The sequence below is a fragment of the Myripristis murdjan genome, chromosome 16, assembly GCF_902150065.1.
Source record: "Myripristis murdjan chromosome 16, fMyrMur1.1, whole genome shotgun sequence".
In the NCBI taxonomy this organism is placed as follows: Eukaryota; Metazoa; Chordata; class Actinopteri; order Holocentriformes; family Holocentridae; genus Myripristis; species Myripristis murdjan.
This window is the reverse complement of record NC_043995.1, coordinates 13,214,950-13,228,873: the sequence shown is the minus strand read 5'-3', so window position 1 is coordinate 13,228,873 and position 13,924 is coordinate 13,214,950. Positions and strand designations below refer to the sequence as shown.

The 13,924-nt window shown below is 42.5% G+C and overlaps 1 protein-coding gene across 1 annotated transcript; it reads right to left on the bottom strand.

The window, feature by feature from the left end:
* Nucleotides 1–454: 454 nt before the first annotated feature.
* Nucleotides 455–13,557, bottom strand: rnf144b (ring finger protein 144B). Its single transcript, XM_030073221.1, has 8 exons — nt 13,249–13,557; nt 9,920–10,213; nt 8,426–8,530; nt 7,001–7,061; nt 5,640–5,853; nt 4,067–4,211; nt 3,194–3,283; nt 455–1,768 (listed from the first exon to the last, which is right to left on the bottom strand). Exons 2-8 carry the CDS (start codon nt 10,094–10,096, stop codon nt 1,601–1,603), a joined length of 960 nt encoding a protein of 319 aa, XP_029929081.1. The 5' UTR covers nt 10,097–10,213; nt 13,249–13,557; the 3' UTR covers nt 455–1,600.
* Between the last annotated feature and the right edge of the window lie 367 nt (nt 13,558–13,924).

The following is a 13,924-nucleotide window of genomic DNA, read 5'->3' as shown; positions in this document are numbered from 1 at the left end:
GAAAGAAAATGAACTAATAAGTTGGAGAACTACCTATATGTATCAGCAAAATGTTAGATTGTTAGCTTCCATATAAATCACTTTTAATTTATCATGTTCAAATAATTTAACTTCGGTTATTTTCCGTGTCAAGTGATTGTAGATTCATTTTTTTTTTTTTTTTTTCAGTTTTATTTTAGTTTTGCTCAAATGGTTTTTCATGCTTAGTCTTTATTTTAGTCAACAATATAAAACCCTCGTTTTCTTATGTGTCTGTGAGTGCTTCATCTACCCAGCATGGCCTCTCCACTGCAGCTTATCAGCCATCACCCAGTTTTTTGTTGTTGTTGCTGTTGTCAAAGTACTTCAGCAATAATAAAACCATCTTCATGCTTCTATTTCTTCTTTTTGCAAAGACCACAGGGAAGTCATGAGCCATGACACGATAAATGTGACTGACTAGCACAAGTAGAGGCATGTTCAATATGTTTATTTCCGTTACAATGGTGCTTTTATAAAATATGCGATGCAGAAACATCAACAGAAAAGTAGAAACAATAACGGGACACCATACACACACAGTCCATAAATACATATTTACACACATGATAGTAACACACATTATCCATTACAGCCTTTGGTCTGGAACGAACGCCAGGTGGAAACATCAAACATTTACAGAAGAAAAGATCTCTGTGCACCAGTGAAGCCCTATAACATTTCCGCAGTACAGGATTATAGAGTGCACACATGATGCCGTTTGCCTCCTCACTTTATGAAAGGATGTTTTGCATTGTTTAGGGATGATTATCCCTGTGAAATCTTGACGGTTGTTTATTCTCATAAACGGCAATGCTAAATTTTTGCATAAGACAGAATGGAAGGCAAAACAAAGACCAGCAAATACCAGGCACTGTCGAGTGAGGCACTTGAGCACCTAACACCACTGGTTTGGCATCATGACTTTTGGCACGTGAGGGTGGCGCTGCACTTTGACTGGACTGCATGTGTCTGTGGGAGTGTGGGAGGTGGCTGAAGACACAGGCCCGGACCAAGAAAACCTGTTTAGCCACCTGATTCTTCTCCTCAACGCCGCTTGTGCATCTGAAACAGCTCGGTTAGTGTGAATGACTAACCGCAGTATCAAAACCCAGACATTTGCCACCACATTAGTCTCTTTAGAATTCAAAAGTCACATTTGGGCTTTTCTTGTGTCATCACACATTTCAGAGGAAGCTCTTCTTCAGAAGCAATGCAGAATTTGCTTTTGACTTGTCGTCTGGCTCCATCAGGAAACATACTGTGCCATCTTGCCTTTCTCATTGCATCAGCAGCAGCATTGCCAAAGCAGGTTTCAACTGGAGCTGGGAAGTCTCTGCTCACTGATCTCATGACTGTTCTCTGGAAACAGTTCCCACTAGTCGAGTCACTGGAAAGGCATCCCGTGTGCTGGGTAATGCAAAAGAACTTCAGCGTTCCATATGTTTCTTTATTTCCTCCTAAATTACACTCAGACCTATAAAAACAAAAAATAACCCTGTTGGTTTCCATGGACACACAGCTACATGTGGTTAGGGGAGTGATCCTGGGCCGGGCCGATGAATGCAGTGCTGCTCCTCCACTATGATGTGGAGGAGTCTGGCTGGCTCAGCTCCTTCTTCCTCTTCTTCTTCTTCTTCTTCCCTCGGCAGGGCTTGCAGACGCAGCACAGGATGCAGGGCGAGGCCAGCAGGAGGAGCGGCGAGGTCACCAGCACGATGACGCTGACACCCACCAGGATGCCCACCACCTGCGGGACAGCATACAACCCCAGCTCTGTTAGGTTCATTCTAACACAGAAATAATTTGCATACCATATACACCATTGCCTCATTCATTTTAAGACCTTAATATAACGTCTGCAAACAAATGAGGCTGGCAAGCTTCACCAGGCTCTCTACACTCCATTTTGCATGTGACACCAGGTCAGATTCAAAGGAAAATCTTTATTACTTTTTGGCTCAAAACAGGAAGAGGGTGTTATTCTTTCAGCACAAACTGAGTTGAAGCTTTCCAAGTTTCTGGCAGATGGTGGAAGGAGAGAAAGGCCAATGGTAGTATCGCTTCTGTATGTTTATCCTCTTTATTGGTGAAAAACAGAAAACAAACACCGCAAAAGATGGGGAATAAGATAAAAAGCAACATCCTCTTTGCAACAGGAAGCAGCATGGTTTATAAAAAAAACATGTGGTTTTAATTTAGAGAAACACCAGTACTGACAGTTCCACTAATGTGAGATTGAGGCTACAAATTGTGTGAGCCACAGTGTCTTGTTTCCAGTAATTACACCAAGGTATCACAACCAGAATATCCTGACGTGTACAAGTGATATGCATAGTAACTGTGGTGCTAAAACAGAATATTTAAATATTATATCACATTATACTAAAACGGCCATTAACTGCCATTCAAATGTATATTTCAGTCAAGTACCACAGCATGGAAATTTGTGTAAAAGTGAATGGGAGCTGTTAGGCGCGGGTGTAACCGAGCCCGCCTTCAGTTGTTTTGCAAAAACAGTTGCACTTTGACTCTCCCAACACTTGGCAATCTTACCCAGGGTGACACAATCAGAGGGTTCGCTTTCAACTTGATAATCATGTGATAAAGACAACAGAGCGGAGAAAGTAGACAGAAAGTGTGCTCGCCAGCCAATTTTAATCACTTTGTTGGCTGGATGACGTCATTACAAAGCAGGAATTTCAGATTAGCACGAGGATTAGTTCAGATTAATGTCTGATAAGCGACTATTTGGACACACTGCTAGAAAACAAGCACAAACAGCAAGCTAGCGTCGTAAATCAGGGGAGAGGTGGCTTTTACAAGGAAATTCAGCAGCAAAAGTTGCCATGTCTGACGCTGAAATGGAATCAGCTGCTCTTTGTTTTACTCATTTTTCTTGCTTTCAAGTCGAGTGAAGACAAACAAGGAGAAAGATAGGCTCATGTGCAGCGATGGGAATTTTATGATCCCTCGGAGAGTGGCTTGTATTAATGCTCTCCTGACTAACTGGTGTTTAAAATGTGTTGAACTGAACTGACAACCATGCAGCACTGCTGGGACTGTGTCCAAAAAAATCAGTGACTTCCATTCCTGGTGGTGGCACATCTGAAACTGGAATCAAACCCATGAAATCATCCATCAAATCTGAATGGGCAGTTGGGAGTGATCTCACCTGCGTTCTGTTCCACATAACTGAGGCCCTGGAGTGGCCCAGCTTGTTTCTGCATGGTCCCTTATCATAATGCCTCAGGAATATATCACCCTGCAAGCACAATACAAACATGTTCTCATCAAGGCTCTGATAGTAGTATCTGGCAACCACCAAGGGCATTCAGACACAAACTAAAGATAGCCAAGCACTGGCTGGGATGTTTCAGGTTTGTCATACTTCACTGGTTCACACAATTCATGACAGTCTAGTTAAACTGGGGGGGGAAAATACATTTTATGATTAATGTCTTTTTTTCAGTGGATGTGTGAAGATTTCCAGTTAAAAGAACCTAGTCTGAACTTTGTAATAGGATTTTATAGAAAAAATCTCCTCTAACAAAATTATTGTTCCTAAAAAGTATCTCAGTTACCTTTGATCAAAGAACATTTTTTAATGAGCTACTTTTTACTGTTACTTAAATTGTTTTTTTCAGTAGTATTTCTGATTCTTCAATATCAATATCAATATCAGCAAAGTAGCGACACTTTTTCCACCATTGCATCTGCTGAGCTAATGGCCTATGGAAACTCAGTGGACCAAATAACATGCTATGAACAAATCAACAAACGATGGCAGGAGGCTCCCACTGACAAAGGTGATTTGGACAAAGGCAAACTGATATATCCCTAGCTGACTCAATATGGAATCGAAATCTGCAATCGAATCAAATCAGGAAATCAGTGCCAATATCTATTCCTGAGGTTAGAGAGTATACGTAGGTGGAAAAGCAGTATAACATGTTTTTTTTTTTACAACCTGCACTTAAAGTCTTGCATCATATCCCTGCAACCAGTAATAAGACAACCCCAGTGTAAGGAATCAGGGGAGACTCACATCCAGATTCTGCAGACAGTACCAGCAGAAGGTGTGTTTGCAGCTCTTGCACAGCATCTGGGCACAACCCTGGTTCCTCTCTATGTAGATGCCACACATAGGACACTGCTTGATGGGCATGTCAGTGTCGCTGCTGGACTGTGCCCTGTGCATGAATTGACAGATGGAGAGAGACACACATAGATATCATGTGAACAGTCAATGGGGGCTCAATGGAACATGGTTTAAGCCACGAGGGCCTCTGGGGTCTAGAGGCCTCGCATGTCATCTTTACTTAGTAACAGGCTGAGGGTCGGCGTTCCCTTGTCTGAACTGGGCTACTTATTTTGGGAGACAGAGCTATGAGGAACACATCTGGTAGGATAGCAGAGCCTCTGCTTAATAAGCATTTGCCTCGACGTAAAATGGCAAGCTTAGGCACAAATGCGTCATCTTTTCTACTTGATCACGCTCTAAAACTCACGTCTAAAGTTTATTAATATTCCTTCACCGTCATCGGGACTGCTCCATCCACAGCAGCACACTGCAGGCATCAAGGACCTGTGCTGCAGCACGGGGTACTTCTTTATCTTGAACAAAAAAAAAAAAAAAATGGCAAAGTGCCAGTCCTCCTCCCTTTGGCAGAGAGACAATGGGACTCCAATAAAAGTCAGTGCCTTCCCCTGTGACTTCAGTCTGTAATGTAGCTGTACAGGCATGTACTGCACTGCTGAGGAACACTGCGCCTTTCAGTTATACAACTATTCAACCACCAACTTCCCAATGAGATAATAAATCATTACCATAATAATAATCTGCAGATAAGAGCGTATAGTCCTGTTGACGTGATGAATTCCCATTAATATAGTCAAACTTTACTTATAACCAAAGAACTAATTGTTAGGTTACATTACTGTAATGGGAGGGCTGAAATCTTAAAGTGATAATATCATAATAGTTGTATTTTAGGATTCTGATATCATTTTTTTCTCCCATTCTTCCAGCCATTGGTTTCCATTCATTTCACTATGATGTAAAAAATAATTTTCAGAGGCTTCAATGAAGTCGTCCACATTAGTTTTCCTAAAAGCAGCAGCACTGTTGTGTTTTGATGACTTGAAACTGGGCAAAGTGAGTTTATTTTCTGCCGGAAAACAGACTTAGGGAAACCTTTCTTTTACACAGAGAATTACCAGCTCTGTGGTTTACGAATGGCGATGACTTTGTTAGCCACAGAAGCAGAAAATTATAAGGTGGTGGTTTCACCCAAAAATTCAAATTTGAAAATGGAGTGATTTTGATTATATGCTGTGAAATTTGTAGTAGCCCTGTGTGATTTACAAAATGTTTTGTTGCAATGTAAAATGTGGCTAAATTGTAGTAAATGGCCTGTACATTCAAAATCACTTGTATGGTCCTTTAACAGCTATGACTTTAACAAGAGGGTTACAGCTGTAATGCGTTTCTTTCTAGACAATGCTTTCTCAGTCTGCAGTGCACTAGACTTGCTGTCAACACAGTATCATTTTCCAAGTACAGCTCAGACACGGAGGCTGCAGGGAGCTGTGACTGACCAGCTGGCGGGCTGACTGACCTGCTTTCATGAGAGGGTGAGGATGACATCATGGGCTGGCGCTCGGGACAGGTATGGTCGTCCTGCCAGGGCCCTCTGCATCCGGAGCAGAAGACGGTGTGGCAGGTTGGGCAGGGCACAGCGGTGGGCTTGCCCTCGGTGCTCGGCTTCACACTGCACACCGCTTGGCATTCGACCACCGGGCACCAGGCTTTACTGGGGTCCAGCTGCACTTCTGTAGGTAGCAATTTTCAAAAAGTTCAAATTTCCTCAGACAAATCATGTTTTCCTTAGAGAGTCAGAACTGTCTTCCTTGCTGAATGTCTGGTGTCTTCAGCTTGCACCGCTACTTTGGTGCAAACACTTCCTTGAAAACATGAAGTAACATAAAATGTAGTCTTTTTTCTCTTAAAGGAATTACTTGCCAGGTTCCTGAGCATCTAGAAGAGGTCAAGTTGCACAAAACGTGCCACAAACAATGCAAATGAAACTGAACTTGAAACAAATGCACTGTTTATTTCTCATTACACTGTAGGAGCATTGTTCGTCCACGAAACAAAACGCCTTTCTCCTGCAGCGAACAATGGTGGAAGAATAATAATCAAAATCTTTGCCAAGAATTCGGAGATATAATCTGGGATGTTCTTCTTAAGGTGTTTAAGGGGGAAAAAAATCTTTCCCACCCAAAACAAATATTGGAGGTTTCATTTAGACTCCCTCAGACTCTCACTGCTTGCGCACACAGACACCATTTACCAGTTCATACTTTCTTTGTGAATCACACCAAGAAGCAGCAGTGCTACAAAAACAGCCCGCATTTTCACATTCTTTCTTCTTCCAATATCCTAATATCCTAAGCCCTATGATTTATGGCCAGAGTAAACAATAGCTATTATTGGCTTCACAGTGTATTGTTGCTCTGCCACTGGAAAAGACCAATACAGCCTGAAGGCAAACGAACCTCAGATACCAATTTGTAAATGTCAACACAACACCATTTCAATAGTTATTTTCTTTCCGCTCCCAGACCCCTGCTGCAAGACGGAGATGAAATTCACCCTCACAAACGTTTCCACAACTTGTGGCACAATCAGTTTCACAAAGTATGTACAATGTGTCAGTGACAGACAAACCCATTACCTCCGCTCTGCCTGACAGTAACATGCAACTCTTGTCCAGTTTCATTTAATTGCCCCTTAAGTTTCTACGGGCACTGAGGTAAAACTGGACAGGGAAAAGGTCAGCAACCCCAACAATATTCCAGGCATGTGAAGCTCAGCACTGTGTGGAATTGCTTAATGTGACGCCTCCAGATGGTGTGAGACCTGAAATAGCTCGCTGTCTGTCACCAGTCATCAGCATACTAACGCAACAATACCTACCTCTCTCAAACTTCAGACGCTGATAGAGCTCCACCTGATCTGCTGGGGCCAAGCTCGCTATCTGCAATCAAAGAGCAGGAACAGGACAGCGGCTTTAGTCATGTTTTATTCATGCAGTGCCTTTTCATAAATATATGGAACAGGCATTGATACCGAGGCCAATTTCACAGTTTGCCGTGTGAAAACCTTATGACTCCACTTTTGGTGATTTTTTTCGGGTTTTAATTTCATTTGAAGGATTACACGCTCCTCTGTGGGTTTGGCTTATGTAACTCTTGCAAACCCCACAATAACCCAATAGCATCAAAAATCACCAAACTAAAAACAAGGCTGTTTTTTGTAGCTCTTGCAACCATTTTGCAGATATGGCCGTTTACTGGATTTGAGTTGTTAGGGAATCGCTGCACAATCAATGAGGATAAGAATAGTTTGATTGCAAAATTGTCTGATGAGAAATTATTACACAATGGCAGGCAGCACAACAACCATTCCACTGCGACTTACACTTTCTAGTCCATGATGAGAAAGATGAGGTCTGAGTTGCTTATTCAAGAAAGATGTTGCAAAGGTTGGCACACGTTTGAAAACTGTTTTGCTTAAACCAACATAAGCTCACGGCGGCACATGCTGATCCAGTTTAGCACCAACATGACACGATCGCAGCCAACATTCCAGCTACAGCTAATCCCTTCAGAAAAGACGGAACAAGACAAACCAGAGCAAAAAGGACAGAGCAGGCTATGTGTTAAATCTGCTCGGGATCTTTTAGTCTGCCCTAAGTAAAAGATTTTAAGCATTAGCTAATTTCACTAATGGATAATGGGAAGCAATGCTGTATCAGTTCTTACTGACTGAAGACTGTGGAGCACTGGTAACAGCAGCTTTTACATCAGAATGACGCAGTTGTTTGCAAATGCAGAAAAAAAAAACTCTGCAAATAGGGAACCACAGAATTTCCATCTATTTGTACATCAGGTATGTGTATATTTCTTCTACATGTGTAAAAAGTCATCCCTAACGGCTCATAAACATTTCAGGATTTTTACTTTCTGTTTCTGTGAATGGTCGTATTGCAACATTTCACTGCCCACACCCAAACTACAAAGAAATTCCATGGGGGATGTCTCTCTGAGATGTCATTTTCACAAGAATTAGCCCCAGCTCAACTGACGCAAACAAATTAAGAAAATGAGGGTGAAAATCCATCAGCACTTTTTTTTTCTGAGAGGGATTCTTCTCTGCAAATGGCTTAGCCAGAAGCTTGGCAAACATTTTTAAATTAGTTAAAGAAATCTCTAAGCCAGTGTATTTGCCTAAAGCAAGGTTTTACTTTGGTATATATTTAAGCCACGGCCTTTTGAACTCTCTTTTTTTAAGTCTGGCTTTTTGGGGGCCTCCGTATTGTTGGTTTTAAACAGGCCATACCTCAGAATCCAGCAGCGCTCCGGTCTTTTGGCAGGTCATGTCTGGACAGGTGATAGGTGCTCCCCCACCCTCCCTGATGGCCAGCTGAACATACTGCTGCAGACACTGGAGCGGGACAGACACAACAGCAGCATTAGTCTGATATATTGAAAAGAACAAACAAAACAGTACCTTAATTGATCACAAACAGAGAGAACTCAATAAAGGATATGTGTTTATGGCATAAGACACTGTCATAATTAAACTGTGCATATTATATTTACTGTTCCCCACCTTGATGGGATGAGGGGCGTACCTTGATGTGCACAGAGAAAAACTGGCTTCCATTTATGAATGCATGTTTTTATTAGTCACCCAAGTGTGGAAAAACTTTTTTTTTGCTTGATTTTTATCTTCCCTAGCACCTTGGTGTTTATACTGTAGAAGTTCACCCAGGGATAAAGACAGTGGAATACCCAGAGCCATGTCTAAATATGACTCCTCCGGATAAATCAAGTAAAAGCAGAGAGAGCAGAGGAAAAATGAGCCGTTGTGCAAAAGGGGCAAACAGCATGTCATGTGGACAGGGGCGATTTCATGTGTACTTTTTGCATCATTCAAATGGTAAAAGTCACAGGGTGTCTGAGCTGTGAAAAGTGTAAATAGAAGAGGAAGTAAGTAAACATTGCAAAAAGGCAGATAGTTTTGAGGAACTGAAAATGATTAAATGACATTTTGTAATACAGTGAAGGAAGAAAAACAGTTTGGGGAAGAAGAAAAGCACCTTGTTGAGGTTTTTGTTAAGTAAGCCAAAAAGTCCAGCATGCGCTGTTCATCCCAAAAGCTGAGCTGCTATTGAACAAACACGGCATTCATGGTCTGTGCTCTTGAACCAGACAGAGATATTTTTGGTTTATAAACAAAGGAGTCCAACTGATAAGCAGAGTTTACTGTTTCAATTTCCCTCCCTCCTCCCTGTGATGCTCTGTATATGCGTATGTATATGTGCATGTGTGTGTCCTTGTGCATGCAGCACTGACAACTTGATTTGCGTGGACAGAGATTAACACCAGACAGTATCTGACAACCTCTCTGTGTCAGGGCAAAACACCCACATCTCAGCTGAGATATATTGGCCAGCTATATGCTTGAAAGAAACAGGGCAGTGGAAGGCCTCTGCCTAACAGTAATAAATACCACAGTCCTGCATGCTAATGATATAAAGCCTATTTCCAAGAAAGTAGCAGAGAAGAGCTCTCAGATGATTTTGCTTCTGCTGATCTTACCAAACCTTCTGACAAGAAAAATAAAAACATGAACAGTTTGGATCAACCACAAGCATTTCCTCGGCTGATACAAAGACAGTCAGTGTTAGAGAAAGCAAGGGCTAGGGAGGTGCATAAAATCACATCTTTTCCTTGAAGCTGCATCAGATTTTTCAGTAATACATCCGTCTTATTCTAAAACAGGAAGTGGGGCAGCGGCAGAGGAGAGTGTCTGGGTGTGGATGCCCACCGGTGTGCAGAAGACGCAGCTGCAGGTGTGCAGTACACTAGTGGCTGCTGGTGGGTGCTCGCTGAGGCACAGCTTGCAGTGGATGTCAGGGCCTGGCTGAGGGTCAGGAGCGGCCACAGGGGACCCCGGTGCTGAGCCCCTGTCTTCCAGGCTCAGAGTGGGACTTCTGGTGGCCATGGTGGATCAGGGGAGGAAGGGAGGGAGGAAGGAGGGAGGTGTCAGTCAGTGCAGCCCGGTGCAGGCTGCTCCTAGCCCTTCTGCTGGGGAGGGAGGGGAGCAACAGTCTCCATGTTCCTGCAAGGATCACAGGACACAGCGTTACTGGTCATGTCTTCTTTCAACAGCTGCTTGATACATTTGTTTCATTTGTATCAACAAACATGACTAATTTCCATGACCTTGGAAGACACTTTCAGAGCTGCTATGACTTGTTACCTCCGACTATAGAGCTGAACCTTCCTCCAGGAGAACCAGCTCTCATGACTCCACCCCTCCCTGAGGCTGGTACTCTATCATTGTCATCTTATGTGCTGTCTGACACACTGTCTGCACATGTGGCCAGCCAAGTATGATATAATTATGTGTTATTAGTGCAGAAAATATTCATTACTCATCGTGTCCCTTGTTCCACCGTTAATGGCAGGCCAGAGTCCAGGGACGCTATTGATCAAGTCTTTTGAGCTACAGCTAATGACTAAGTCCAGTAACTAGGCACCAAGCAGTTAACACAACTTAAGTAGTTGATGTCTTATGAGTAAAGTATGCTGTTGTTGTTTCTCCAGTATGTTGCAAATTCTAAAATAATATTCTGAAATTCATATTTGTGACCAACATAAAACAGCACTGAAAATGTCCCTATAATCCCTATACATTAACCTCTTACAGTTTAAACTGTAGCAAAGAGCAATGCTTCAGTATGGAGGCTACTTAAATTATACTCAAAAATGTACTACATTACAGTAACAGGAGTAAATGCAGTTTGGTACTTCCAGTTCTGGTTATCACATCACACATTATGCACCAGTTAGCCTAAACATTTTGGACTGTCCGGAGTCCTGAGATTTGACAGCATGGCAGGTTGGACAGTGGTGGGACCCTGGAGAAGATTATAGGCCTAATCTGGTGCTAAAGGGAACAGAAGACACCAAAACCAATATCATCCCTTATTTGTCTCTGTCCAGTCCCAAAAGGCATGAGAAATAATAACACCATAATCTGGGATTTGGGAGGGATTAATCCTGTAGATACCCGTGGTTGGGTATAGAAAAGGGTCACATAGGAAATGGTGACGTTAAAAACACATTGAGCAGGACGAGTGGCTGTAGATATCACCCATTATGCCACGCACCAAATTCTCTATAAGAGCCGGCTGTTAGAGTTGGCAGGCGGCTTTATGGAAGCTCCATCAATACAGCCGCCCCCACTGTCCTAAATTTACAGCGAGCGCTCTTCTATTGCATACTATCGATCATCGGTGGCACGTACACAAATCGTCAATACTTGGGGCATCTGTGGTGGTGCACGTTGTATTTCTGCACTGTCATGGTGTTTCCTCGTGCAGGGAGAGCTGAGCCAGGTACAGTCATCATCCAACTGTGCTATTAGTATCTGTCAGCCTCTCCTGTCATGCAGAGCTAGTCCCAGAAATAATCAGAGTGTAAAAACCCACTGTCTCACACTGGGATATAGCAGGCTGTTTATCAGTTTGCCACCACATAAATATCCCCTTCATGCAAAGTCCAATATGTGTGGATAATAACTGAGTAACTGACTAATAAACTGCATTTGTTTTGCAAACAGATGGAAGATTCAGAGAGGAACACAGGATGACTAGGGCTGCAGTATCATTTGCAAGAATTTGTGCTTTAATGGATATTATGCAGCTTGTTTGATGATATTTATTTGCAAGCTGATTAATGGTACAATGATTGAAAGCCCTTAACCTGAATTAATTATGAAACACTTTGATCATGTTGATTATTAGCATAACTATGAGTATTAGAGCAAGTATTCAAACCTGAGCTGCAATGTAAAGTTTAATGGTTTAAACGTTGTGTGATGGATGCTGGCCTTTCTGGCAAGAATAAAACTTGGGGGAAACACTGGATTCTTGTAGTTGGAGACTTCTTTTTCCTTTTTTGTGAACAAGCAGATGTAAAGATATTGAATATCAACACATAACATAAACTATCAGCAGCCTCACTCCCAAAAATATAGGCATCAGCGATGAAAGAGGCCTTCAGCAGCCCATATTGATGGCAGTGACCCATGACACTGACAAGCATTCAAGAGGATAAGAGTCCATGTTCAAACTTTAATCTGCCATGTTGATCATGGATAGAGCTATTCATTAATCAAATGGCCTTGTGTGCTTTGTAGGTGTGTTGCTGACCATTCGGTGATTAGCATTCCTCATGGATCAAGGTCTAGATGGCATTCCAGCCACGGGGATCAAAGCATCATTGTTGACCACAGAGGCAGAAACGGAAAACCAGATCAACCCAGTGAAAAGCTGCTGCTGCTGCTGCTTTAACACAGACGAGCACTGTGTTGGAAGGAGGCAGCTGGGACTGAGCGCTTAGGGAGTGTATAGCATCATTTATGTGGCTACCACCTCTCTCTCTCTCTCTCTCTCTCTCTCTCTCTCTCTCTCTCTCTCTCTCTCTCTCTCTCTAAATTTCATTGAGAATTCTGTGTAATAACCCGCATGAACCTAAAGCAGAGACCAATTTTCCAAACTTGATAACTTGATAACATAGCAACTTTAATGTGTGAAGAGCCATCCGTTTCACCACTCAACACTGAATCCAGAGGTTTGGTGATCTAAATTAGCAGAAAATCTTAAATATTCTGCTACTACAAAATAATATTTATGACTATGTGAATATACAGCATGCCATACTGTCAACTCAAATATTGTATAACACCCATGGCAAATCACTATATTCCAAAAGGGATTTACAGCATGTCAGTGGTACTTGCTGGTGAGTTTTCTACTTTATGGTTTTATGATTTGTCTTGCTGTATCACCAGAGAACTCCTATAATAGAGAGACTGGTATTTTGCATAGTATTTGTCTAAAAATGACTACTATCTTTGTCATAAGGGAATGACAGGGCAAAAGTGAATCTGATCAGCTGCTGCACTGTAGTGTTGCCTTCATCTGCTGAAACCTGACACATCTGCATCCCTCAAGGTTGCGTCTACGCGGATAGGTCAAAACTGAGATCCTGGCGCATATACCTGAAACATTTCAGAGGGTGGGAACGGCGCTGACAACGAGCCGCATGTGCAAAGTGACGCAGACAAATGAAGAAGACCATCGTTACCTTTCCAGCAGAGCACCGGGTGTAGGAGCTGTCCGGGTCCGGGTCCACAGCCGCAGTGCTCTCTCCGTGGCACAGACACATGTGGTGGTACAGGACACTGGGCTGACAATCTGTGCTGTCACCGCCTTGTCTCACCACACCCCCTCTGCCGATTTTCCCACAAACACGCCGGAGTTAAAGAAGAGATAAGAGCATACTTAAAGGTCTAAATCAGGCCGTTTGCTTGTTTCTGTTGTGCCTGTCGGTGTGTGTGATCCAGCTCTGCTCTCTGCTTGGGTTTTGTGTCTATCCAGGAAGCTGAGGCTGCTTTCTACTGACTCCACACTCTTGGCTGCCCCTGCTGGTCTTTCACTTCCAACGTAGACGCGTGCTGCATTCAGATGCTGTAGGAAAATAGCAGTTGAAACTTGCGCTGAACGACTCAGGAAAGTAGGAGATAATCAGGCGCAAGGTGAGTATCGTTAACGAAAACTAACAAAATAACGAAAACATCTAGTTCCACCAAAAGAGGAACAGCTGGTTTAAATTTGATACTGAAATAATTAAGAGTTGTTTTTTGGTTATTGTTTTTTTTTTTTTTTTTTTTTTTTTTTTTTTTTTTTTTTTTTGATAGTGTCTTATGCCATTAATAAATAATGGCATTTAGGTGAACTGGTTCAAGCCATCTTGGTATGTT